Source organism: Lynx rufus, unplaced genomic scaffold (genome assembly GCF_022079265.1).
Source record: "Lynx rufus isolate CCGP_SWC_20201006 ecotype Redwood Valley unplaced genomic scaffold, mLynRuf1.p SCAF_26, whole genome shotgun sequence".
Classification (NCBI taxonomy): Eukaryota; Metazoa; Chordata; class Mammalia; order Carnivora; family Felidae; genus Lynx; species Lynx rufus.
The window spans coordinates 8,542,411-8,568,079 of NW_025814841.1; the positions used below are offsets into that span (position 1 = coordinate 8,542,411).

The window sequence follows — 25,669 nt, forward strand, 5'->3', positions numbered from 1 at the left end:
ATTGAGCATAAACTCACACTATGTGTCAGGCAGTAGGTTAGGGGCCTTATACATATTACCTCATATTATTCTCGCAATCTGAGCACTATTCTTGTGTCCACCTTAGGGATGAAGGAACCAAAGCTTAAGACATGTAAAAAACTTGCCTGAGGCACAGCTAGTAAATGGTAGAGTTAAAATATGAATCCATATCTAACTCAGGATCCAAGCTCTTAACTATCCATGGTATTGATCTTAAACATGCAGGAAAAAACCAGTAGGGAAGAGGATGTGGTAGAGTCCCTCCCTAAGGAATGTGGTGAGAACTTCAAGACAAGGGAAAGCAACCTGGCTATGTGCACCTGCGTGACCTTCCTCACGACTCTGTAACATAGACCACCCATTCAGACTGTATGTTACCATATATGGGAAACAAAGGAGCAAAAATTGTACAAAAGGCAACCCCCCACTGTGCTTTTGAGTCTTAGCCCACTGAGCCTGTGTCGCAAGAATAAAGCTGCTTCTTGGAAAGAAAAGCCTCAGTGTCCTGACTCTCTATGTGTGACTCACCACTACATTACATGGGAGCTTGTCCGGGAGGTGGAGACGGTGTTTCACTTCCCTTGTCACTGGGGTTCAAACCTCAGTGCACCAGGAGGGGCGATCTCACCTGGTGCTAGCAGACTGCTTGATCTATAGGAGACTAGCCCCTCCTGGTGCACTGAGGCAAGGGCCCCGGATGCACAAAGGAACCTGGTATGGCCTAGGAACTAGCTCAGGGAGCTCTGCCCATCAGACTGGTAAGAACCTTGGTTCGTCTTGGTAGACCTGCCTCTAAGAGGCAGAAGGGGAGCCTGATCACCTCCCAAGGTTGCCTGAGTAGTTCCATAAGAGATGAAACCACAACTCTAAGGCACTGGGTACTGGGCAGTGGGTTGGGGTCCCTGTGTGACTTTGTGTGAATGAGATGTACAGTGGAAAGGTTCCAAACTGACCAATGGGCAGAAATGAGTGTTGAGTCCCGATCTACAGTTCTGTGGCAACCTCATATGGCTCAGGGCAGCCTTAGACTTCCTTAGGAGTCTGATCTGGGTCAAGGCTTGATACCAAACCCACCAATGCTAAGACGTGCCTAAAATATCTCCAAGGGACAGCGGCCAGAAATGGAAGAAGTGAGTGTGCATCCTCTCCAAATTAGTCCCTCCCTTCTCCCTGTTTCCTCTCTTGTGTATGAAAGTTATACATTAAGGGGGCAGAAATGGGTGGAAAGCAGAGTAAACAGACTCCCCTATAGTGTATGTTGAGGAATTTCAAGAAGGGATATTCAGAAAATTATGGTGTGAAATTAACTCCTGGAAAGCTCTGGACATTCTGTGAAATTGATTGGCCATCGTTCAGGGTGGGCTGGCCCTCCGAGGGCTCACTTGATGAGGAACTAGTTGGCCGAGTGTTCAGGGTCAGCTTGGGGGATCCAGGCCACCCCAACCAATTTCCTTCCATTGACTGTTGGCAAGACCTGGTCCTATCCTGGCTGCTTTGGCTAATAGTCTGTATTGAAGAAAGCTGTAAAGTTATGATGGCTTATGTCACAGCGACCTCCATATGCCAGCCAAAAATTGAAAAACCCATAGTCTCAGGAGAGACTGAGGGGACCCCACTGCCATATGCCCCACTGTACCCCTCACTGCCACCTGTGCCTCCAGCCGCCTCAGCTGCTGAAACCCCATCTGAGCCTGCCCCTAGTCCGAAGGCCTCACCACCAGCCTCTCCGGACATGACCAGCTCACTTGGACCACCGGTCCAAACCCCATACACCCCTCCTGGAAGGTGACTAGAAGATCAGGCCAGTGGAGACAGTCCCTCTCTGCACCCACACTGGGGAACCCTACAGATGCCACTGGGGGAAACTAGGAGACCCATCTATTATGAGCAGGAAGGCCAGATCTAAGGAGGCCAGCATGTTTTGTGTACCAACTCTTTGCACTACAGACCTCCTAAATTGGAAGCATCATACTCCCTCTATATGGAGAAGACCCAGGCTATGATTGAACTAATGCAGTCCATAATTCAAACCCCTTAACCTACTTGGATGGACTGCCGCCAACTCCTCCTGACCCTCTTTGACACGGAGGAACATCACCGAATTACCCAGGTGGCCCTAAAATGGTTAGAGGAGAATGCCCCGGCTGGGATGCTAGACACCCAGGCTTATGCGCAGGCTCACTTCCCTGGGGAGGACCCCAATCAGGAACCAAACAACTCAAGTGTAGATGGAGGGCTCACAAGGACTGAAAGGTATCAAGAAGGAAGGGGAGAAAAAGGCCATAAATATGAGTAAAACATCAGAAGTGCTCCAGAAAGCCCGAGCCAGTTCTAGGAGAGACTATATGAGACATTTCATCTCTACACCCCTTTTGATCCACCGGTTGACCTGTGGATGGCCAATGTGGCTTTCATGGGTCAGGTCCAAGGGGACATCTGTCACAAGCTGCAAAGGCTAGAGGGTTTCGCTGGCCTGAATGCCAGTCAGTTGCTGGAAGTAGCAACTAAGGTGTTTGTCGACCGTGATCAGGCAGCATGGAGGGAACACCGGAAGATGCAGAAAAGCGCAGACTTGTTAGCTGCGGCCTTGATGGAGTGGTTGGAACGCTCCTGGAAAGGTGTCCCACAGGGACAGGGCTGAGGCCAGAAAGGGGAACAACGAGGAGGATCATCTCACCCAGGACCAAAGTTAGGATGGAACCAGTGTTCTCGCTGTTGTCAGGAGGGCCACTGGGAAAATGAGTGCCCTCTGCAGCTGGGAAATTCTCAGCAGGGCCCCTAAAAGAGTGGCAGTCATGCATGTCGGGGACATCAAAGGGGAGACACCAGGACTGGACAGGAAACCATAAGGCAGACTGAGAGGCAAAGCTTGTGTCTTCTGAAGAAATAGTGGAATCAGCAGCTTTAAGGGCCGCACTGTTCCCTAGTCCACTGGAGAATGGCACCCCAATTACTCACAACATGAGAGTACCTGATTTAAGACTGAAAATGGAAACTACCTCCCAGGTGGATGGTGGAGATTTGCAAGTAGCAATTCCTAAGGCCCTGGCTCCAGCTTTTGTCAAACAGTTCCATCAGGAAACCCATACTGGCCGGAGAGCTCTTGAGACTATGTTGAGCCAACATTTATTTCTACATCCCTCGACTCTCCAGCACAGCCCGGGCAATATGCAAGCAATGTGAAACGTGTGCTGGGAGTAACCCACATCAGGGACCCAAGGCCACCCCTGGGGTGCAGAGTGTCAGGGGGCCCCCGTTTTAAAATGTGATTGTGGACCTCACTGAGCTTCCCTGGGTCTGAGGCTGTAAATATCTGTTGGTCCTTGGGTGCACTTTCTCGGGCTGGGTGGAAGCCTTCCCTACTCTCACAGAAAAGACACATGAACTGGCCCAACTTCTAAAATAAATCGTTCCTCAATTTGGGATCCTTATCACTATTGGATCAGATAACAGTCCTGCATTCGTGGCTGAGGTGGTGCGGCTGGTGGCGAAGGGGTTAAAGATCACCTGGAAGTTGCACACGGCATACAGACCCCAGAGCTCTGGGAAGGTGGAAAAAACTAACCCTGATACTGCTGTTAAGCAAACTGTGTCAGGAAACCCACCTACACTGGAACCAGGTATTGCCGATCACCTTGTAAGAATCAAGTGTAGCCCCACTAAGCAGACGGGGTTCTCCCCTTATGAAATCCTTTATGGGCACCCTCCCCCCATTATCAAGGGCATAAGATGGGATCTAAATGAGATAGGCAATCTAACCCTAAGGTAACAGATGTGACCCTTGGCTCTCCCCTGACCACCTTATACCACTGGGTTAGGGACTGGTTACCTATGAGTCTGACCATAGATGCTCACCCCTTTAAACCAGGAGATGCTGTATGGGTGAAGGAATGGAATGTCCAAACCCTATACCTCCTCCGGAGGGGCCCATTCACTGTCATATTGTCCACCCCTACTGCAGAAAACGTAGCCGAGGTGGGTCCCTGGATTCACCACAGCAGAGTGAAACAGTCATCTTAAAACTGGGAGTGCATTCCTGATCCATCAACGCCCTGCCAAGTGACCATACAAAAGAAGCAATCTGCGACTCCAGAGGCTGTGGGAGACCACAGCCCTGCTTTAGTCACTCCAGAAGCTGACTAATCTACACACGGCAGAAGCTTGAGAAGTCGACGGTCCTGTGGAACAAATAACCTGTCCTTATTTTCTAGACCTGTTTCCTTACTGTGATGCACTGCCACCCCCTGTGTCTCGCTGTTATTGTGTTTCTTGTTCTACTTTCACCATAGGATTGGCAGAGGACTCCCCAGCTGACTGGGAGTGTGGTGAGGGATTTCTGTTAGCACTTACCTTCCTTTTATGGATAGGATGCTTTGTTGGTATCAGTTGCTTCTAATCTGGACCTTTTCTGTAGACCTAGATTCCTCATCATGTGACCAATGTATTCACATAACTGGGTCAGGCCAGGGAGTCACTTGGACCTTACTATACCATACCGACTTCTCGTGCCAAGGACAATCCTGGGGACCTGCACACAATAAGATCACCTACTCTATCTGCCAATGGGAGAGTCAATACACTTGTTTTGACCCACAATACTCCCCAGTGAAAATTGGTTAGAAGTCCAATCCTACCGAGAAGGTGGGTGGGGGGGCTTTGTCAGCCGGACACAAAGTACTAACCCCAAACGACCGGTGTCAATGCTGTTTGACGTATATGAGGTTATAAGTATTGGTCCAGAAGCATCTGTCAGAAGAAAAAAGTGGGTACTTGTCATAGAGGGCCCAAGGACTCTTGATATGCCATGGGGAGGCTTAGATTGGGAGCAGGAATACTGACTCAATGACAAATACATGTGTGAGGAAAACGGTTTATGTGCCTATTCACCTAAGTTTTATGCCCCAGTTGGAGCTGTGTTTCATGGACTACTTGGGAAAAAGAAAACACACCAGCGCTCCTTCATAAGGGGGCTGCTATATCAAGTTGTCCATCAAAGGCCTGTAACCCTGTTAATTAACCCAGGAGATTTTAAATGACAGTGGGGCACCTGAATTGGGTCCGGGTCCATAAGGGAGGCAGAGACCCAGGGACTGTGCTATATTTCAAGAGAGTCACTACTGCCCATCCAACCATATCCCATCAAGTCTTCCACTCCTATGAAGAAATGAGAAGTAGCCCCCCCTCTATTTCAGTCACAGCAAGGAACTTGTTTCTAGCTCTAGCAGAGACTATAGCCAGACTCTGAAGATCTCTTCCTGCTATGTATGCGGGGGAACCAACACGGGGGATCAAATGCTATGGGAGGCTAGAGAAGTAGATCCCCAAGAACCTTATAATGTAACAGAATACTCCAGTCCTACTACTGGGGTGTGGCTCTTCAAAACCTCAAGTATTGGGAAAAACTGCCTTGCCCGATGGGGAAGAAAGTTCAGCATTGCCGTTGGAAGTTTAACGCGCCTAGGCCAAAGATTTTATAACTCAACCACCTGGGAAACCCAATGGTGGAGATCCCCAGATCACCTTGAGCCAATCCCCACCACTTGTCTAACTTCTTTCATCTCTGAGAGGCCTGGGACAATGTCGATGCAGCCATTGAATGGCGGGCCCAGGTGGACTATACTGGATGTGTCGAAGGACAGCCTATACAGTACTTTCCCCAGCCTGCTCAGGGTCACGTGTGCTGGGGACTATTCATCCATCTTTCTTCCTGCTCCCACTTGCCAGAAGGGAACCTTTGGGAGTCCAAGTGTATGGACAGGGAGACTCAAAGGAAATGATATGCCCTACAAATTGGCAATTGGAAAGATGATGAATGGCCTCCTGAGCATATAGTCCAATATTATGGCCCTGCCACCTGAGCAGAGGATGGGCCCTGGGGCTACCGCACTCCCATTTACATGCTAAACCGCATAATCAGACTGCAAGCAGTTGTAGAAATTATAATCAATTATAATCAAACTGCTAGAGCTCTTAATTTACTAGTCAAGCAGCAAACCAAAATGCACAATGCTATCTATCAAAATCACTTGGCCTTAGATTACTTGCTTGTTTCTGAAGGAGGAGCTTGTGGAAAGTTTAACCTGAGCAGCTGCTGCCTACAGATCGGTGATGAAGGAAAAGTCATAGAGGAGATCATCGAATGAAAAAGGTTGCTCGTGTCCCAGTCCAGACCTGAGAAGGTTAGAACCCTGGGGAGTTATTTGGAGGACGGTTTTCAACTCTTGGAGGATTCAAAACCCTCACAGGTATTATCCTCTTGATCTGGGGAGCTGGCTTGATCCTACCTTGCCTAGCTCCCCTGGTCGTGCAGTCTGTCTCCAACCTCATTGAGGTAATAGTCGAAAGGAAAATGGCCATGCATGTGATGATGCTATGGAAATATAAACCCCTAAACCAAGACGATGCTCTATGACCCAAAATAGGGGGTCTGAGCATCAAAGGGGGGGAATGTGGTGAAAACCTCAAGACAAGGGAAGGCAACCTGGCTATGTGCACATATGTGACCTTCCTCACGACTCTGTAACATAGACCACCCATTCAGATTGTATGTTACCATATATGGGAGACAAAGGAGCAAAATGGTACAAAAGGCACCCCCACCCCCCGCTGCTGTCAGGGTTCAGCCTTTTGGGTCTTAGCACACCGAGCCCAAGCTGACATGAAAAAAGCTGCTTCCTGGAAAGAAAAAACCTCAGTGTACCGACTCTCTGTGTGTTACTCACCGCTACACGTGGACAAGCCAAATGCTCTTGCTCTCTGTCTCTCATTTTTCTCTTTTTCACACATACACACACACACACACACACACACACACACACACATGACCAAGTAACTCTTCAGGAAGCCAAGTGATGGAGATCTTCATTTATCTCCTGACTGAAGAAAAAGGTGGGCCCAAGGATGTCATGGCTGGATGTGATTAAGGGTTGGGAAGTTGGTTCATCATTCCTACCACATTCCTTTCATTTCCTGGACTACCTTCAATCAGTGAAGCACAGCTCATTCTTGAATCTGTGGCTTCTCTGGAGCAGTCCTACTTCTTCTCCCCACCTTCCCTCTGGATCTGAAGGACCTGTGTGACTTTAGGCAGCCCTGCTATGGAAGATTCCCCTTAGGAAGTAAGCTGGGTACCTGGCAGGTGTGTTCACTGGCTTGACACCTATATCCCTGAACAACATCCCCACTAGAGGCTAGGAGAGAATCGGTGCAACTTGAATCTTATCAGATGCTTCAAGAAACACATTTCCCTCCCTGAGACCTGCATCGTCTACATTCTGCCAAGACTCAACTGGGGTGATGTGGCAGAGGCTAAGAGTATCCTGAGACCCAAACCTAACCAATGTCCCTACTGATTGATTACTCATAGTCAAGAGACTGGAACTTCTTTCTTTTTTAAAAAAAAAATTAATGTTTATTTATTTTTGAGAGAGAGAGAGACACAGAGACAGAGTGTGAGTGGGGGGGAGGGGCATACAGAAAGGGAGACACAGAATCCAAAGCAGGCTCCAGGTTCTGAGTGGTCAGCCCAGAGCCTGACACGGGGCTTAAACTCAAGAACTGTGAGATCATGACCTGAGCTGAAGTCGGATGCTTAAACGACTGAGCCACCCAGGCGCCCCTGGAACTTCTTTCCATTTGTGAAAGGAAGACGAAGCTGTCTCAGGACAGTAGGGTTGACTGTAGGCCTTTAAACTCTTGGCCCACATGAGGCAGGTGCCACAAATCACCTTTTTCCAGGGCTCACAGTGCCTGCTGATATAATGGCAAACATAAATTGTGTAGAAAATAATTTTTCTTTTTAAAATGATTTGAGCATTTTTTAAGATTTAAACTTCGAATAAGTAATACATATGGTATGTATATACCATACCATAACATATGGTATATATATATGTTGGGTTCCATGTGAGATAGAGTAAGTATGCTTCACTCTTTCTCCCCCACTGACTGCAGCTATAAAGCCTGAATAGACTGCATGGAGGATGATTTGAAGCCTGAGAAAATTAAATAGCAGCAGGCAGATGGAGGAAGAACACCAGAATTCAGAATACCACAGAATCTCACCAGTGCCAAGTTTACCACATTTTTTCCCACTGGTAGCTTATGACATGAACTCAAAGCATCCAGAAACCCAGAAGCTGAGCAGAGAGCACCTCAGGAGAAGCCCTGTAGCTCCTGCTCAAGAACTGGGCAAAGGAACTTCTAATGCTCCAGAGAGGATGGAAATATCCCAATGTATTTTCTCTCATTTCTCTTCTCTTGTGTCCCCACACACCCTGCAATCTGTTGGCTGCGGCCAATAGCAATCTACCAGAACCCAAGAGACTCAAAACTCTTAGGAAGGGAAATCTTCTACTCTGAGGCTGGTGCCTGGACCACCAACTCAGACAAATTGACAATTCCCATGGTCAGCCTACCTGGGCCCCCTAACATTTGCCCCACAGTCAGTCATACCAGATGACCCAATCTACCAGAACCCAAGAGACTCAAAACTCTGAGGAAGGGGAATCTTCTACTCTGAGGCTGGTGCCTGGACCACCAACTCAGACAAATTGACAATTCCCATGGTCAGCCTACCTGGGCCCCCTAACATTTGCCCCACAGTCAGTCATACCAGATGACCCAATCTACCAGAACCCAAGAGACTCAAAACTCTGAGGAAGGGGAATCTTCTACTCTGAGGCTGGTGCCTGGACCACCAACTCAGACAAATTGACAATTCCCATGGTCAGCCTACCTGGGCCCCCTAACATTTGCCCCACAGTCAGTCATACCAGATGACCCAATCTACCAGAACCCAAGAGACTCAAAACTCTGAGGAAGGGGAATCTTCTACTCTGAGGCTGGTGCCTGGACCACCAACTCAGACAAATTGACAATTCCCATGGTCAGCCTACCTGGGCCCCCTAACATTTGCCCCACAGTCAGTCATACCAGATGACCCACATCTCCCCAACACACTTCTCCCAGGATGCTTTTTAATCCCAGTGTTTGACCTTCACTGATTTTCAACCTTCTCTTGCTAAGGCTTGTAATACATTTCCCTCATCACACTTCTCAGAAAGTTACCAGATATTTGAAAACTAAGACAGGTTTTTGGTTAACATGAACTCTTGATCAAACCTAGACCCGATCACTACTTTTCTCAGCACACTCCTCCAATGTGGGTGAAGGCTCTAAATTCTTAATTCTCAGGGCACCTGGGTGGCTCAGTTGGTTAAACATCCTACTTCAGCTCAGGTCATGATCTCACAGCTCATGAGTTTGAACTCCACTCCACGTCAGGCTCTGTGCTGACAGTTCAGAGCCTGGAGCCTGCTTCAGATTCTGTGTCTCCTTCTCTCTCTTCCCCTCCCCTGCTCATGCTCTGACTCTCTCTCTCTCTCTCTCTCTCTCACTGAAACATAAACATTAAAAATTTATTAAATTATTAAATCAATTCTAGACTGATTTTTTCGTTTTAGACAGGGAAAAACAGAGGCCCCCATAATTTAGTATATGCTTAGAGAGGACAGAGTGTAGCAGAGTGAGAAGGTGGAAAGACTATAGGTTTCAGGGTCAGATAGTTAAGATCTGAGGTCAAATGCTAGCTCTTGTACTTTCTGTGTGACTGTGACAAGCCACTTAGGTTTTCTGAGATTCAGTTTCCTTCCTCATCTGTAAAACCCAAGAGGTGGTTATAGGGCTGGAGGGACAAGGGACATGGAATGGTGCCTGGCACATCGCAGGTGTTCCAAAAAAAAAAAAAAGTAGATATTAGCTTTTTGTGTCTTTAAATTTTTTTTAAGTTTATTTATTTTTGAGAGAGAGAGAGAGAGCACACACATGAGTGGGGGAGGAGCAGAGAGAGAAAGAGAGAGACAGAATCTGAAGCAGGCTCCAGGCTCTGAACCATCTGCACAGAGCCCAGTGTGGGGCTCAAACCCACGAACCATGAGATCATGACCTGAATCGAAGTTAGACACTTAAATGACTGAGCCACCCAGGCGCCCCATTTTTTGTGTCTTTAGACAGAGGAATTTCTACCAAGTTCTTCAGGCTATGAGATGGTATGGTGGAGTGTAATGGTCAAGCATGCCAGGCTGCCTGGGTTCACTGTGAGTCCATAATGGTGTACATTTGAGCAAGACACTTAATCTTTCTTGGTCTCAGTTTTCTTATCTGTGAAAATCAACATGAAAATAGTACCCACCTTCCAGAGGTGTGACAATTCAGTAAGATAATGAAGAGTAGTGCCCAACGCATACAAAGTGTGTGCTATCAAGAGTGCAAGAGAATGAGCCAGACCAGGAGCCTCTGTTGATGTCATATCTGCCAACCACCCACTGGCCAAAACAAGCCATGCAGAAGGCATACTCTGCTCACAGTGGGAGGAAGTGCACCTTGCATAGAAAAGGGTGTAGATATATAATCCTAATACAGGGAGGAAAGATTGGGAGCAATTGACCACAGGTGTCTGGGACTTTGACCCTGCCTATTAATGGCCCTGATCTGGTTCAGACACATGACTTCAAACAGCAATAATAAAAAGGTAATAATAACACCTGCCATTTATGGAGCTCCAACTCAAGTGGGAGGGCCCATGCTCATGAAATTGGAACATGAGCTTGGCAGACAACTCATTTCTGACCGTCTCTCCCCTCATATAATGCTGTAATTCATGGTGTGGGCTGTTCCATTTCAGGGACAGAAAGAGAAATAATAACAACAATGATATAAAAGTAATAGTAATAATATTTATTGGTTAGTTTCTATGTCAGGCACTTCATGTATATTATCTCATTTAGTCCTCATAATAACTTCATGGTGCAGATATTCTCTTTCTCATATTGTAGATGAGGACACCAAGGCTTTAAGACCAAGTGGCTTTCCCAAAGTCATGTAGCTGGTGGGGAGCAGAGCTAGAATTTGGACTCTGAATCTGAAATCTTTCTTTTCATTTTCCTACTCTTCCTCTTCCCCATGCACCATTCAAAGTCTCAAGAGCCAATGTTCTCCAGACCTAGAGCAGAGCAAATGTCCTAGACCCTCCACCTACACTGGGGGAGTGCATAAATACAGCAAGGATATTGGTGCTTACATTAACAGGAAGTTGTATTTCTCAGATTTGTGAAGGATGTTCTGAGCTTAGAGTTGAATGAAATGCTCACCTGGGAGATGTGGGCCCCATGAGATGAGGTCTGTCTTGTCTCACAGCATTGGGGAAGGGCTCGGGGGCTCTGGCATCCTGATGATGGACTCTGTGAGCCTACCCAGCTGATGGCCAAGATGCCAGGATCAGGAGCTTGGAGGCTGCCCATAAGAACTTTCTACATTAGTTTCCTAGGACTGCCTTAACAAAGGAGTAAAGACGGTTTAAAACATCAGGAATTTATTCTCTTAATGATTCCTCCAGGCAGAAGTCTGAAGTCAAGGAGTCAGTAGGGCCATGCTCTCACTGAGATGGGGTAGAATCATTCCTTGCTGCTTCCTAGCTTCTGATGGCAGCTGGCAATCCTTGCTGTTCCTTGGCTTGCAGCTGTATCTTTCCAGTCTGCTCTGCTCTGACTTCACACGGTGTTCTACCCTTTGTTGGTGTCTGTGTCCAAACTGCTCTCCTCCTATAAGGACACCAGTCACATTGGATTAAGGGCCTACACTCACTCAATACACCCTCATCTTAACACGATTGCGTCGGCAAAGACCCTTGTTCCAAATAAGGTCACATTCATAGGTACTGGGCATTAGGACTTCAGCGAGTCTTTTGGGGGGACACAATTCAACCCATCACATCTGCCATGACCTATGACTTGGGTGGGGTAAACATATTGCCTCACAATAAGTACTGCCTGTGAGCCTTCAGCGCAGCTGAGACAAGGGTTATTCCAGGTGGCCCTTGAACAACTTGAAAAGCATAATCCAGAGAGGTCAGGCTATATAGTTCCGTTCTCCTGCAGGTGTGAGATCATCCCTCACTTTGTGATTGAAGACTTGCCAGGTCCTGGAAACATCTGGCAAGTGTTTTTTGTTGAGGAGAGTTGAACATCTGAAGAAAAGAACGGAATGACATTCCTGCCTGGTGGCTCCCTTCTGAGGCACTGCTCTTACCCTGCCTCCGACCACACCATGGTCTGCTGGCCTTCAAGGGAAAGCCTGGTCCCATCACTCACTAGTTATTTAGACTTATTTCACCTCCTGGAGCCTCTCTTTTCCTCATCTGTCAGAATGGGAACTTCAACGCTTACTCGGAATTGTAGTGACAATGAAATGGCATAATGCACGAGAAGCGTCTGTAGTAAGTGTTTAGGGGAGTGTTCGTTTCCTTCCCAACCCTGTCCTTAGTAGATGGGATCAGAAGAATGGATATATCAGTTACCACTTCACTAGTTCAATTCAATAAATGTTTATTGAGCACCTACTATATATCTGGCTTTGTGCTGGGTCATGTTCTACAACAAATAATATCAACTCTTAGGAGCACACAACCAAGTACAAATATAGTAAGCTGCCATTCTGTTCTCTTTAGCATATTTCAATTTCTCAGGCACAAAAGAAACTAGTTCTGAGTTTCATTTCATTGTATAAGACTCTGAAGCTTGGGGTCAGTGATAAAGCCAGTGTTCTTTAAAGTCACACACACACACACACACACACACACACACATGCACACTGTAGGCCAGGAGGTCTGTGGTCTCAGAATATATTTTAACAGGCTTCCCTAGTTCCTGGAAGAACAAAAGTTCCCGGTCTAGTAACATGAAAATGCTGAAGTGACTCTGGTCTTGCCCGACACTGAAGACCTGGGAGATCTGGGGTTCCTGGGAGCTAGTGGTAATAGGGACCGCCTTGATAGGCCATGGAAACAAACAGAATCTATTGCTTCTCCCTGGCCTGTAAAAAAAATCAGAATCCAATTTTTGATTTTTGACTGCTGACAGCTTTCAAGCCCCATCACCCTCTTTTCTGTTCTGTGTTGGTGCAAGTTTTTGAGAATGGCCAGGTGCACAGGTGCCTGTTCCTTTAGCACCAGTGGGAAGTTCAAGCTACATGAGCCCTTGGGGACAGGAGCCCTCATTCCAGCCCCACTCCCTAACCACCATGAAATCCCAAGCCTTTTCAAATCTTCTTCGGAGCCTGGCCTGCTCTATCTAGAAAGCTTCTTTATGTGAGTAATAATCTTTTTAATAACCCCCTTGGTGCATGTATGGTGTCATCAGTCTCAACATCTGAACCAAGTTTTGGGTAAGGGTACATCCCGTCTCTATCGCATGACTCAATGGAGCCTCTTTTGTTTTATCTGTAAGGCCTGTGCTGGTCTGGAATTACTTCTGATTCCTTCACTGGGCCCCTCCTCCTCCCTACAGGGAGTTCCCAGTATGGGAGAGGCCTTCACCAAAACTGTGTGGGACTTGCAGTTTATTTTCTGGGGTCCCAAGCCTGCCCTGTCATGTTTTCCTTTGAGGACATTCCTTTCACATCCTTAGCTGCTAAGTCCCTTAGCTTTCTGCCTCACCTCCATTTCTTTATTTAAAAAGGCACTGAAAAAAGGATCTGAATAACTCCTTCCCACCAAGGCCTGAATGACTTCTGAACTTAAATACATTTCTTTTGTGGGAGGCAACCCTCAATAGTTTCAGCAAAGGACTCACTTGCTAATGATGAAATTTTAGGCATCGACAACAGGGTAAGCCTCTGTGTAGTTAGGATCCTCAATCTCAAACATCTTCTCCTTCAACTCTCCAGCTAAAAATTTCACAATTAGGGTTTCACTCCTTTGGTTCAAAGCATCATACTTCTTTCCAAAGGCAACTCCTTCTCCCCCCTTAGTGTACATACTATTATCATGTCCTTTCTTGAGGGCAGAATTTTAGGGATGGAGACCAAGAGCTTGCTTGTTAATCCAAGGGGTCAGGAATTAAACAGAAACTTCCATGGGGGAAAGGTTACAGGGCCCAGCAAGAATGGTCAGAGTCCTGGAAATTCTGGTAAGTCCTGATTTCCAGGGATCTTAGACGTGCCTAGAGACACAAAGTACAAAAGAAGTTTGGTCTCAAGAGTGTTAGTGCTGCTGGTGTCCCTAGAGGCCACCAGTCTGACCTCACACTTTCACAGATGAGGAAACCAGCATTCAGAGAAGTGCTCTATCCAAGGATACTGAGGGTCGAATACTAGAACTAGAAATCAGATCTCCTGCCTCTAAGATGGCACCATCAGTATTGATATGCATCACAGTTAATCTGTTACAAAAAATCAAGAAGGGTCCTTGTGCGTGGATTCCTTTCCTGATACATAACTGGCACTCACTTGTATTCTGATGGCACTTACACGAATGCAGAAGAAATGGGGAGGCCATGCCCCGGAATTGGCCTAGCCCTGGTCATGTCCATGGAAGTGTGGTGTGCATATAAACACTGCCGTGTGTTTGGGAGTGTGGGTGGGTGTGTGTGACAGCAGATGGAGTGCCACCATGCATGCCACCATGTCAACATATCAAGGAAGGGGGGCCCTTTGTCCCCCTCTAAGGAACAGCTTCTCCTTGAAACCTCTAATTTTAAACACAGATTGAGTGTTCTTCTTTACTCCCGTATAAAAAAGGTTATGGGGACTCAGGGTCCTCACTTAATTTAGGGGAGCAAGGTGGGATGGCTTAAGGAAAAAGTCCTGCTCTTTCCAAATTGTCGTATGCAGAGGAATCCATGGCCCTAAGCTGCTGCCCCAATACCCCAAGCCAGACCACCAGCAAAGGAAAATCGGCTGTAGCCCTTTTGGGTTTCTCTCTGAGTAACTGGGTATAATTTTCACCTCTTTTAGGACCCAACATATTGCCTCTCTTAAGACTCAGGCAGGATTTCCAAGTTAAACAAGGGAGAGAGGGCACTGTCCTCTCCACTCCTGTTTTCCTGTTATTCTGACCCCTGTGGAGTGTCCTGGGGCCATAGCTGGAGCTGTCGTTGATACGGTGCAGATGTGAGGGGTGGAGTCAAAGAAAGCCTGTAACCGATGTGTACAACCCACTGCTTCTGAAATAGAATCAGCGTGGAAATACATGCGTACATGTGTATATGTGTGTTTGCTTTTCCTACAAAAACTTCAATTAGCAAGAAAATTGCAAGTGACCATAATCCTCCAGCATTAAAGGGAGCCCTCGCGCTGTGCTGGATTTCTCAAGTCAATCAGCTTCCTTTGTCAATGTGGTTCCCATTAGTCAGGGAGCTGCCCGGAAGGGCTGTCTTGTTTCACCTGCTTCCTCTGAGGGAGGCCTACAGTTGCCTTGTTGCCATGGGAATCACTAAGGGATGACTGGCCCCAGTCCTTCCTCAGGCAGCCCAGAGAGGGAAGATGTCTGCTCCAGCTCTGAATGCCTGGAAGGCTGAAACCTCATGACAGCCACTCAATAGCCAAGCTTGCTGTGTAGGTCCAGAGCTACAGAGCAGCTGTTGATCCTCAGCCCTGAGGTTCAGCAGGAAGAAATAAGATTTCTAAGGGTTTACCTTCCTTGTCAGCTTCCCCTCACCAGTCTTCCAGTTGCTCCTGGGAGACCCTAACCAGAGGAAGCAGAGTGGAAGGTGGAACTATCCAAAGACTTCTACCCCTACTCACTCCACCCACTCTTGCCCAGCCCTCCTCCTTCCCTGGGATTCTAAAGCAGGGATAATGGGCTGGGGTAAACTTTCTTTCTTTCTTTCTTTCTTTCTTTCTTTCTTTCTTTCTTTTTTAACTTTGGCAACTATTGTCTACTTTTTATTCAACTTTAACTGGCATTTATTGAGTACCTATTATGTAGTAGGCACTGTGCTAAGTGCTTTCACAATTATAATTTCACATAATCCTTGTAACAACTCTGCAAGGAAGGATTATTATACCCATTTTAAAGACAGAAAGATTCTGAGATCAGGTGAGGACCAGATTATGGAAGTCTTGAAGGGCTAGAAAGTGGAAATGGGGTGCCATCAAACAAACCTGGGTTCCAGTTGTAGCTTTGTCTTTTACTGGCTGTATGACCTTGGCAAGTTTCTCAACCTCTGAGCCTCAGTGTCTCGACTGGCAAACATAGATCACCTTACAGGGCCGTGAGGAATAACTACATAATATGTGTGTAGTTAGCACTGTCTAGCACACAGTAGGCACAAAATAAATTAGGCGATGATGATTCTTGGGAAGATAGGGCTCATAGATGAGTGCAGGACAAAATTAAGGAGGGAAATGTGGAAATGGGGATTGGAGATAAAAGGCTATGGGTTTTGTCTAATGTGTTTAACAAAGTGAGTGGGAGGGTATGGAACAGGAATGGACAAATCTGTCAATAAAACAGAATAGAAAACCCAGAAATAGATCCAACATAAATTGGACTCCGGTGTATGATAGAGGAAGCATTATAAATTAGTGGGGAAATTATGAGCCATTCAATAAATATGTTAAGACAACTGGATTCCTATGTGGAAAAAAATTACATTAGATTCCTACCTCACACCACACCCAAAAATAAATTCCAGATGGCTTAAAGACCTAAACGCTTGTGAGAATGTTTTTATGACAGGGAGGTAGGGAAGGGTTTATTTTATAAGACACGAGAATCAGAAATCAAAAAGGAAAATGTCAAATTTTAAAACTTCTGAAAAAAAGGTAAAAGTCAGGTCATAAGGGATTAATATTAGAAATATATAAAGAATTCTTTAAGTCAATTTCTAAAAAGGACAAAAAGCCCAACAACAACAAAAAAATGAGTAAAGACTTTAAACCAACAATTTACAGAAGAACCCTGAGCATCAAACATACATGTGAAAGTTGTGAAAAGATGTCTGAGCCTCACCAGTAAATGGGAATATTCCATTTAAACAGTACAACTCAATTTCGTGTTTTTAGCTTGGTAAAAATGAAAAATTATGACAATACCAAGTATTGATAAAAATGCAGGGGAATGGGAATTCACCAGGTAGGTAAAATCATTTTGGAGAATAATTTTGGCAAACTAATAAAACTGCAAATACACATATCCAACTGAACTGAACATTCCATTTCTGGGAAACACTTCCCTTCTTAGGGAAACTTGTGTATTTGTTTTAGAAACACTGCTTCCAGAAACCAAAAAAGCCTGAAACCACAAAATGCCCACCAGTGGGAATTTGGGTAAAATGAGTAAGTTATGGAGCGCCCATATGATGGAATATTACACAGCAACCAGAAAGCATGGATCCAATCTCTATGTAGCAAAGAAGCCTGATGCAGACAACACAATGCTGAGTAATAAAATCAAGGTGCAGAATATATGTGGAAAATGATACCATGTTTTATACAAGTTTCAAAGCATGGAACATTGTTATATACTGTTTATCAATACATGGATGTACAGTGAAGTTGTAAACAGAAGGACTGGGAACGGGTAGAATTCATCACAGTGGTGACTTTGGGAAGGAAGGAAAGGGAGCAGGTCTCTGGTGTGAGGACATAGGGTATTTTAACTCTGTAATGTTTTGTTTCTTTTTTGAAAAGATCTGAAGTAAATTTAAAAATGTAAGCATTTGTTCATTTTGGGTGGCAGGCACATAGATTCTTTCAGGGGTTTTGTTTTATTTTGTCTTGTTTCCTTAAAAATAAACAGATCTGGGATCACTGTGCCTCACTCTCTTCTTCCAAGGCTGGGCTCTCCCTCACTTCTTTTCATCAGGGAGTCAGGGTCTCCCGCCAATCATGGGAGAAACTTCTTGGCAGACCTTCTCATCTTGTCTCTCAGAGAGTGTCTTTTCTTCCCATGATGCCCAGCTTTATCAAGGAATTTAGCTTCTCTTGAGTTCCTCTAGAGCTTCTAGTAGGCATAATACTGACACCAAAGCATCCATTCTTGTGATCTTAGTGGAAAAATTATATAATTTTAAAAGGGCAGTGAGTCAAACTCTGAAATTAAAAGTGGAGAACTATTGCATCCGTATGGTCACAACAGGAAACAGGATTCGCCCCCAGAGTGCTCTGAGACTATTACAGAAGCGTGGGCAGGGTTATGGGAACACACGGTGGAGCACACAGAGATCAGCTATGTGGGAAGTCATTACCACCCTAGGGCTAAAGGGAGGAGGAGAAGTCACGGTGTGACTTTGGTCCAGAGAAAAGTGAAACTACGGAGGAGACACTGCCTAGTGGAAGCCAGAGTCATGGAGGGCCTCAACAAAAGCCCCAGACGCCCCCAAAGCAGAAAGAGGGTATGGAATAGGTGAGAAGTACCCTGAGTTAGCTTTCCTCCCAGCCCCCACCCCCTTCCAGGTGCCTCCCATTGACTGAACCTGATTGGAACGAGTTACAGGGGATTCTGGGAGATGTAGTCCACAGGAGGTGAGTCCCCCGGGGCTCAGAGTAGGGGTGAGCTGGTTTGGGGGTGCTAGCAACTGGTGGCTAACCAGCCTAGGAGCTAGGAAAATCTCAGTCATGGAGTTAGTGAGTGATAGTCACACATTTTAGTTTGGAAGAACAGGAAAAAAAGAGACTCAGGCCAGCTGCCTTTGGAGAAAGGTCAGTTAAGGAAGTGGAAACCAGAGAGGAGAAAGGAATACGGCTTGGGATTTGGGCTCTTGCTGCACCTCTGGGAAAAGAGGCTGGCAGACCTCATGAGGCCCAGAGTGAGGGACGGGAGGAGGGGTGCAGAGCCTTTAAGGTGGGACCAAAAGGAGCTGGCAGGCAGTGGCTATAAAGCCCCATCTGTTTCCTCCAAGTGGGAATTAGTAGATAGCCATGATTGCTGAATGCACAGATGTGGAAGATGCAGGCAGCTGATGGAAAGCAGGTGAGTAGGAGGGAAAAGGGCCTTGTGTGAGACCTAGCACCTGCAGGTAGGAACCACCCAGACCACCCTTCAGCCTGAGGCTGCCGGGGGCCCCATAGAAAACAGTGCTTATCCCACTAACCAGGCCCCAGGAGGGCTAGAGATTCCTTCGGGAACCCCCAGTACCCCCTCAGCAGACAGACTGACACTCACCAACTCATTAAGGAGATTTCTCTCAGCTTCTCGCTCCCCTGCTGAGGTCTGCTTGGCTTGACTGAGACACAGAGAGAAGAGCAGCGGGGGACAGCTCAGGCCAGGGCCACATCTGAGTGTTTTTGTACTCCTCTTCTATGCCCATCAGGACGTTCCCAGTATCTGGTGGCGTGTGTGAATTTAGAAGCTCCACAGTTTAGCAATGGCCAATAGTGAAAGGAGAAGAGCCCACAGGTCCCTCCCTTGCCTGTGACATTTCTGTGGTGTTATGACTTCCACTCACCCCAACCTGAGGCTGCTCTAGTCAGGGAGACACAGCGTCTCAGCCTCTTAAATGTGAAAGGGTGGCTCTCAGCCTTCGTGGGGGCCCCAGGCCCTAGCTATGAAGTGCCATAGTTATCCATGCACAAGACTGCATGCTCTTTGAGGAATGGAGCTGAATCTGGGCTTTAAAAAATATTTTTCATTCGTACAGCACATCTGCAGCTCCGACATTGCTGAATTTCATCTGGTCTAGCCCCATCCCTTCGGAGATAAGGTGACAAAGGCCCGGTGAAGGGAGGCATATTTCCTGGGGGAACACGGGACAAATAAATCAAATCAAATCAAATAAATCAAACAAAGCCTATTCTAGAACCCGAGCCTGCATTCCTTGACTATTTGCTCTTTCTACTCTGGCAGCGTGACTCTCCTCACTGTCCTAAGTGACTTCCTGGGGGAGACTTTCCACCAGGTGAAGGGCGTAGCATCTGGTGTCACAGGTTTCCTGCCTGACGGCTTCCCCACTACGCACAGATGGGCTCTTCCTGGCACAGAGCTGGGTGCCATGGAAAGCTCTGAACTCAATTTTTTATGGGAAAATGTGTGCTGCCGACTCGGGCTCCCGGGGGACATTTTAGCTGCATGACTCATGGGATATTCAGAGATCCTTGCTCCATTTAAGGGTGATCTATTTACAAGCATGTGTAGGTTTTTTAGAATTTTACAGTAATTTGTGGGGAGGGTGGAGTATATATTCAGAATGTATGGGTCTTTCCTGGACTGTAAATAAAATGTGTGTGTGTGTGTGTGTGTGTGTGTGTGTGCGCACGCGTGTGTGTATGGGTGGGGGGAGAAAGAGAAAGATGATTATGTAGAAGCTTTCTAGAAACATAACTAACTCCTTCCAGATCTGAAAGGATTTTCTGCAGATTAGACCTTCAGACTATCCTTCTTGGTTTGCTGATGTTGTGCTGGCTGAGGGAGCAGACACAGGGAAGAGATGTGGCTAAGTGAAGGGAGCAGCCTCTCTTGCATAGCCTGGGCTAAGCCACAATTCTGTGATAGCTGTTAGGCAGAAGCGACACACTCTTTGTCTTCTTTACCCTAGTTTCTAAAACTGCACTGTAGGAAACTCTGTGGGAGGCAGAAGGAGCTGATGCCCCCTCTCCTGTAGGCATCTACCCTACATCTGGGAAGGGATGGACGTCATTCCAACACCTTCCCCTGGGGAGTCAGCTAGAGATTTTGCTGGATGGAAGTAGACTTCATCTAGGAAAGGTACCCCAAAGTGTCCGTCACCCTGGTTCCTCTAAAGCACAGTGGGACAGTCCTGAGGGAAGGGGAGTTTGATGAGCGGGGTGATGGTGGAGGGTCCAATGGGGCTGTCACGGACACCCTAGCTTACTCAGACTGGAAAGGGGGCGTGCAGCCATCCAGATGCTCCAAGAGAAAGCCGTAGAGCCATTCTCACTCTCTCCCCTACCCCATGGAATCCATCACAAGTCCTGTCAGTGCTAATTCCCAAACCTGTGTGTCTCCTCCCATCTTCCCACTGAGCTATCTTCATCCGAGCTCATTTTGGTGTGAGAGGGGCTTTGAATTCCTCCCCAATCATCCTCCTTTGCTCTCTCTAACTACATCTCTTCCTGGGCCAACCTGCCTTCAAACACCCTGTGGGAAGAAATACTTTTGCACAAGTCTCCCCAGAGGGAATCTTTGCCACCCAGAATCCAGTCTTACTGGCTCCACTAAGGAGCTTGTGTGGCATCTGCAACGCCAGCTCCAGTTCGCAGAGGACTCAAGCTGACAGCAAGGACTGAGCTGAGATCACGAAGCCCTTGGGACTGGCTGGAGTTCAGAATGCTCTACTGCTTGATCTGAGAAGCAAAAGAACTCGCCTGTGGCTCCCTTGTCCTGAAGCCACAGGGCCACATTCTGAAAGCCTGTTCCCACAGCTCACTCTGGCCTGATCAGACCGGTGAAACCACTTCATTTCTAGATCCTTTCTAAAGCCAGCAAACCAGGGGGTCAAACAGCCAATGTCCTGATGAAATATACACGATTTACACAAGATATGTTGCTCTGTTGTTTATCGGGTCACCACAGCGGGGTTAACTCAAACAGAGATAAAGTCTGTTCACCCTTCTTGTTATGGTCATAACTATAGCTCACATCTATTGTGATGCTTACCTAGTGTCAGGCACCGTTCTATGCAACTCATCAGCTAATTTAATCCTCTCAACAACTGTGAGAGATAGATAGGTATTGTCACTGTCCCCTTTGAACAAATGAGGAAACTGGAGCATGGAGAGCTTAAGTAACTTTCCTAAGGTCCACAAAGTCAGTAAGTGGCAGGCAGCCACATTGTATGTGTAGACAGGCTGCAGGACGTGTGGGCCTCAAACTCCCAGTAAGCAGCTCTTCAGCCTCCAAGGGCCTTGTCCATCCCTGAGCATTCATTAGAGCCAAACATATAATCTCTCTGGCGTCCACTGTGGTTGGGGATGGGGTATTTGATGTAATCTAATACTCTGCTTGTATGCATCCTGCAGGCTTCTCTATCTACAGGAGTTGGACAGTAGTAAATTATCAGACTGATGAGATCAAACGTTGACCTGGTGATTCAATATTCTGCAGAGCTTAGGTCCTATAGATGTATAGGATGTAAGAAAGTGAACGGAATGTTCAATTTTGTGACCCTCTGACACCCCTGGAAAATGTTTTAGCAATCCCTGATCTCTATTTGTTTACAGGTCTTTTGTGTAAAAGTAGAACTGAATACCTGTAATCACATAGCCTCAGCTCAAATGACCTGTTAACAAAGCTTTCTAATTCCTGGAATCCCAGGTGAATCACTAGCCTTGACTACTCTACTCTGACATTTGATTAACAGAGACAATGCCCTTATACCCTGAAAAATGGCTGCATAATAAAATATTAAGGTAATGGAAGTGCCTGTGAGAGAGAGCTCTTGAAGAAGGAGGGATATTCCTTACAGCAAAATAAAGCAGTCAGATCCATCTGTCAACGGATGCACCACGCACAGGCCAAACTGTGGCATCATTAATAATATATTTTATTTGACCAGAAAAAGTTATCCCCAAAAGCCAAGGTAGTCTTTTGATATAGTCTGAGGGAAAGGAATATTTTCATTGAGAAAATATTGAGCTCCTAGAGTATGACAGACTAGGAATGGGGACATAGCAGGGGAAAAGTTGCATTTCTGTGGAGCTGGCAGTCTAGAGGGGACAAGGGACAGATCATCAGGTAATTTATGCACAGCATGCAAAAGGTACAGTAGGGATACACACAGGGTGACAAAGGAAGGCGATATCGGGGGTGTCCCTATGAGTCTTGGGTAGTCAGAAAAGCCTTCCTTGATGAAATAATGTCTAATTCACTGTCCGAAGGGTAAAACAGAAGCAGGGATGTGAAAAGAGAGCCTTGGGTGTGTGCAAAAATCCAGAGTGAGTGTGGAAACTATAGGGGGCAGAGCAAAGGGGAGCAGAAGAGAACACGTGCCCAGTCAGTGGGGATCCCTCAGAGACGGGAGTCTGGACAAATTCTAGCCTGTGTAAGGAGAAAGGACCCAGGGTACATTGCAATGCCCCCGGCACTGTTTACCTTTCCTATGCCACTGAAGACACGGTCCATTCAGGGAGCTACAAGACCTCCTGAAAGGGCAAGACAGGAGATTCAGAGGTAACCTCAGAGAGGAGAGTATGGAGGGCCTCATCACTTATGCCTGAGGTGGGCCCTTATCCTGTAAGCAGTGGGGAGCCACTGAAGGATTCTAAGCAGATTCTGATTGGGAAAGATCCTCCTGGCAGCACTACGGAGGGTAAATTGGGGAGGTAATCAAGACCAGAGGTGGGAAAGCCATTGCAGTCACTCTGGAGGGAGATCACAGTGGCCTAATTCTGGTATAAAGTATTCAAGACAACACTCATTTCTTATTTTCATCACTTCCCCTTGGGTTCCTATGCTTTTTGGAACTCCCTGAAGTCAAGACATTTGTTTTTATTATCAACATTCAGCAGGAATAAAGGGACGGTGCCCAGTTCTCGCCCTCCAGAGCTCACTCACATCTCTCTCCGAGAATATCGTGACTTTTTTCCCCAGCACAGGAAGGAAATACCATTTCCCCAGCTCTTTTTAGGGGTGGGGGGAAAGTCATTCTTCATTTGCTTCTGGGAGATGTTTGTCTTTGGACAGTGTTTGGATTCCATGAGTGTGTGCGTGTGTGAGTTGCAATCCAGCTAATGGGTGGCTCTGCTTTTCTTGGTTTCCTGGATGCAGGCAAACTTCAAACAGTGCAGTTTCCTCCTGATGCTTATCTCCACAACCCATTTCTCAGAATGTCTTGCCCATTAGCTTTCAAACAGCACCATTTTCAGTGCCAAACTGCCTGCTGCAAGGTTTGGAGCACCACTGGAGCATAAAACAATAGCATTTCTGCCTCCATCTCCCTCCCATTCTTGCCTATCTTTCTCCTCGCCCCCAACAAAATAAAATAAAGCTTTACGCTTCCTGAGAAACAGCCCTAAACCAGAACCTGCCATTGGTCCCTAAAAAGGATTCATGGGTCATCACTGTAATGCATTTTATTGCATTTAAGTTGAAAATGCAGGGAACACCATTTTTGCAAACGTGTTTCCCAAAGATGTCAGAGATGCTGAGCAAAAGAGGCAGGATGACCCAGTACGATTCCATAGATGTCCGTGAATCCTTCAGTGGCTCCCCATTGCCCTCAGGAAAAATGACAAATCCACTGGGTATCTGTGTTCTTTTGGACAGTGACTCCCTGCTCTTTAAGCCTTAGGGAGTTTCTATTGGGTAATCTGTGAACCAGGGGAAGAGCTCCCCCTGCTGGCGGGCAGCTCTGTTGCACATTAGCTCCAATTGCCCATATACTCGACTCTGCATGGCGTGTGTTCTTGGAGATTTGTGCATTAAATTGAATCATATGATAGGTGCTCTTGGAGTGTGCACTTTTAAAAGGAAATCCATGGTAAATCCTTTTGTGAGTCAAGAAATCCTTTTGTGATGGGGAATAATCATTGCTCTTCCCCAGCCCTTCATTTGTTGATGCTATGAATTGGGGGATTTATTGAAGGGGTTCTCTTGATGCTGGTGTTCCTGTTGAAGACCTTGAACATGGTTCCTGGGAAAAGGCCATGGTAGTTGAAGCTGAGCCTAAAATGCTGGCACATCTTACATTTCCATGGTTTGCTGAGGCTCCTTGTAACCCAAAGCTTGTCTCTATGGATTGTTGGTGCTTCTCAAAGCCTGACTGGGGAATGTTGTCAGCAGCCCCAAAAGTCCTCCACTGGCTGATTTAGCTGGACCAAAGCACACATTTGGAAATGGGTCAACTCCTCCTGTGGGCCTTGGCTATAGAATGATCAGGAGGGAGCAGAAAGAGAGAGGGCAAAGAGAAACACCCCCTCCATCAGAAGGGTATCAACTCCTACCCAAAGGGATTGTGCCTGTCACAATTAGGGCTGTTTTTCCTCCTTCCAGATGTTGTATGTTACAGAATCCTTTTTTGGTAGGCACACACATGGCAGCCTTAGCAGCAGCCAGTGCCAGCCTGGAGGCCTCAACAATGGGGGCTGCAATTGAGCACAAAGTGTGATGTGCCATGCACTGAGGTATGAATGCTGTGCTCTAGGGACACCATTCTGTGCTGTTCCCAAAAGCACAGACCCAGTTTTGCTTTGTGAATTCTTTATCACCAGTTATAATGAGGCCCCTGTTTGAGCCTGGAGACGGGGCCCAAGGGAATGTGTAATGGGGTTAAGCTTTACAGCCTGATGGCTTGTTCTCTTGTGATTTGAATCCTTTCTGTAAGAACCCACCTTCAAGGCTGGCCTCATGGTTTCACCTGCAGGCCCAGGAAGATGGGCCCTGCGTAGTTCCCAGAGTAGACCCCGTGAAAGTCAAAAGTCTAGAGAGGACAGGCTGCTTCTCTGTAGTTGATTGGTGTCCTGGAAATCATGAAGGAGACTGTCTTGTGGGATCCCTGCTAACCCAGCCATCAAAGGGGTCCAGAAACCACTGAACTTGAAAATTACGTTCACAGCACCTTGAGCTCTGAGCAAGAAGGAAACCCAGAATAAAAAGCACAAAGACTCTTTCCTTCCTCAATCAGGAGGGCAGACAGGCTACATGCATTCGAAAGTGGTTATAAACACCAGGCCCACCAACTACAATTTAGGAGGTCTTCTATGTAATCTGCCCAGTCCCAGATATTTTAATTCTATGTTGCAGGGAGGTAAGTGCCAGCTGGCCGCTGACCGACCATGCTCAGGGTTCAGTTCTAAACAGCACTGTTTGGGAAAAGCTCAATCTAAAACAGACAGCTCTGGACGTGTTTAGGTTTTGCTTTCTTTCCACTTTTAAATATTAAAAATTGACTCCAGCTGTGGGGTAGAAAGTAAC

The 25,669-nt window shown here is 46.6% G+C and overlaps 1 protein-coding gene across 1 annotated transcript in view; it reads left to right on the top strand.

The window, feature by feature from the left end:
• Window positions 1-2,416: 2,416 nt before the first annotated feature.
• Window positions 2,417-25,669, top strand: part of NIPAL2 (NIPA like domain containing 2) — a 156,468-nt gene continuing 133,215 nt past the window's right edge. Inside the window, exons 1-3 of the mRNA XM_047088841.1 lie at window positions 2,417-2,639; window positions 3,468-3,641; window positions 4,311-4,346. Of these exons, the coding sequence (XP_046944797.1) occupies window positions 2,417-2,639; window positions 3,468-3,641; window positions 4,311-4,346 (433 nt within the window). The remainder of the gene's footprint in view (window positions 2,640-3,467; window positions 3,642-4,310; window positions 4,347-25,669) is intronic.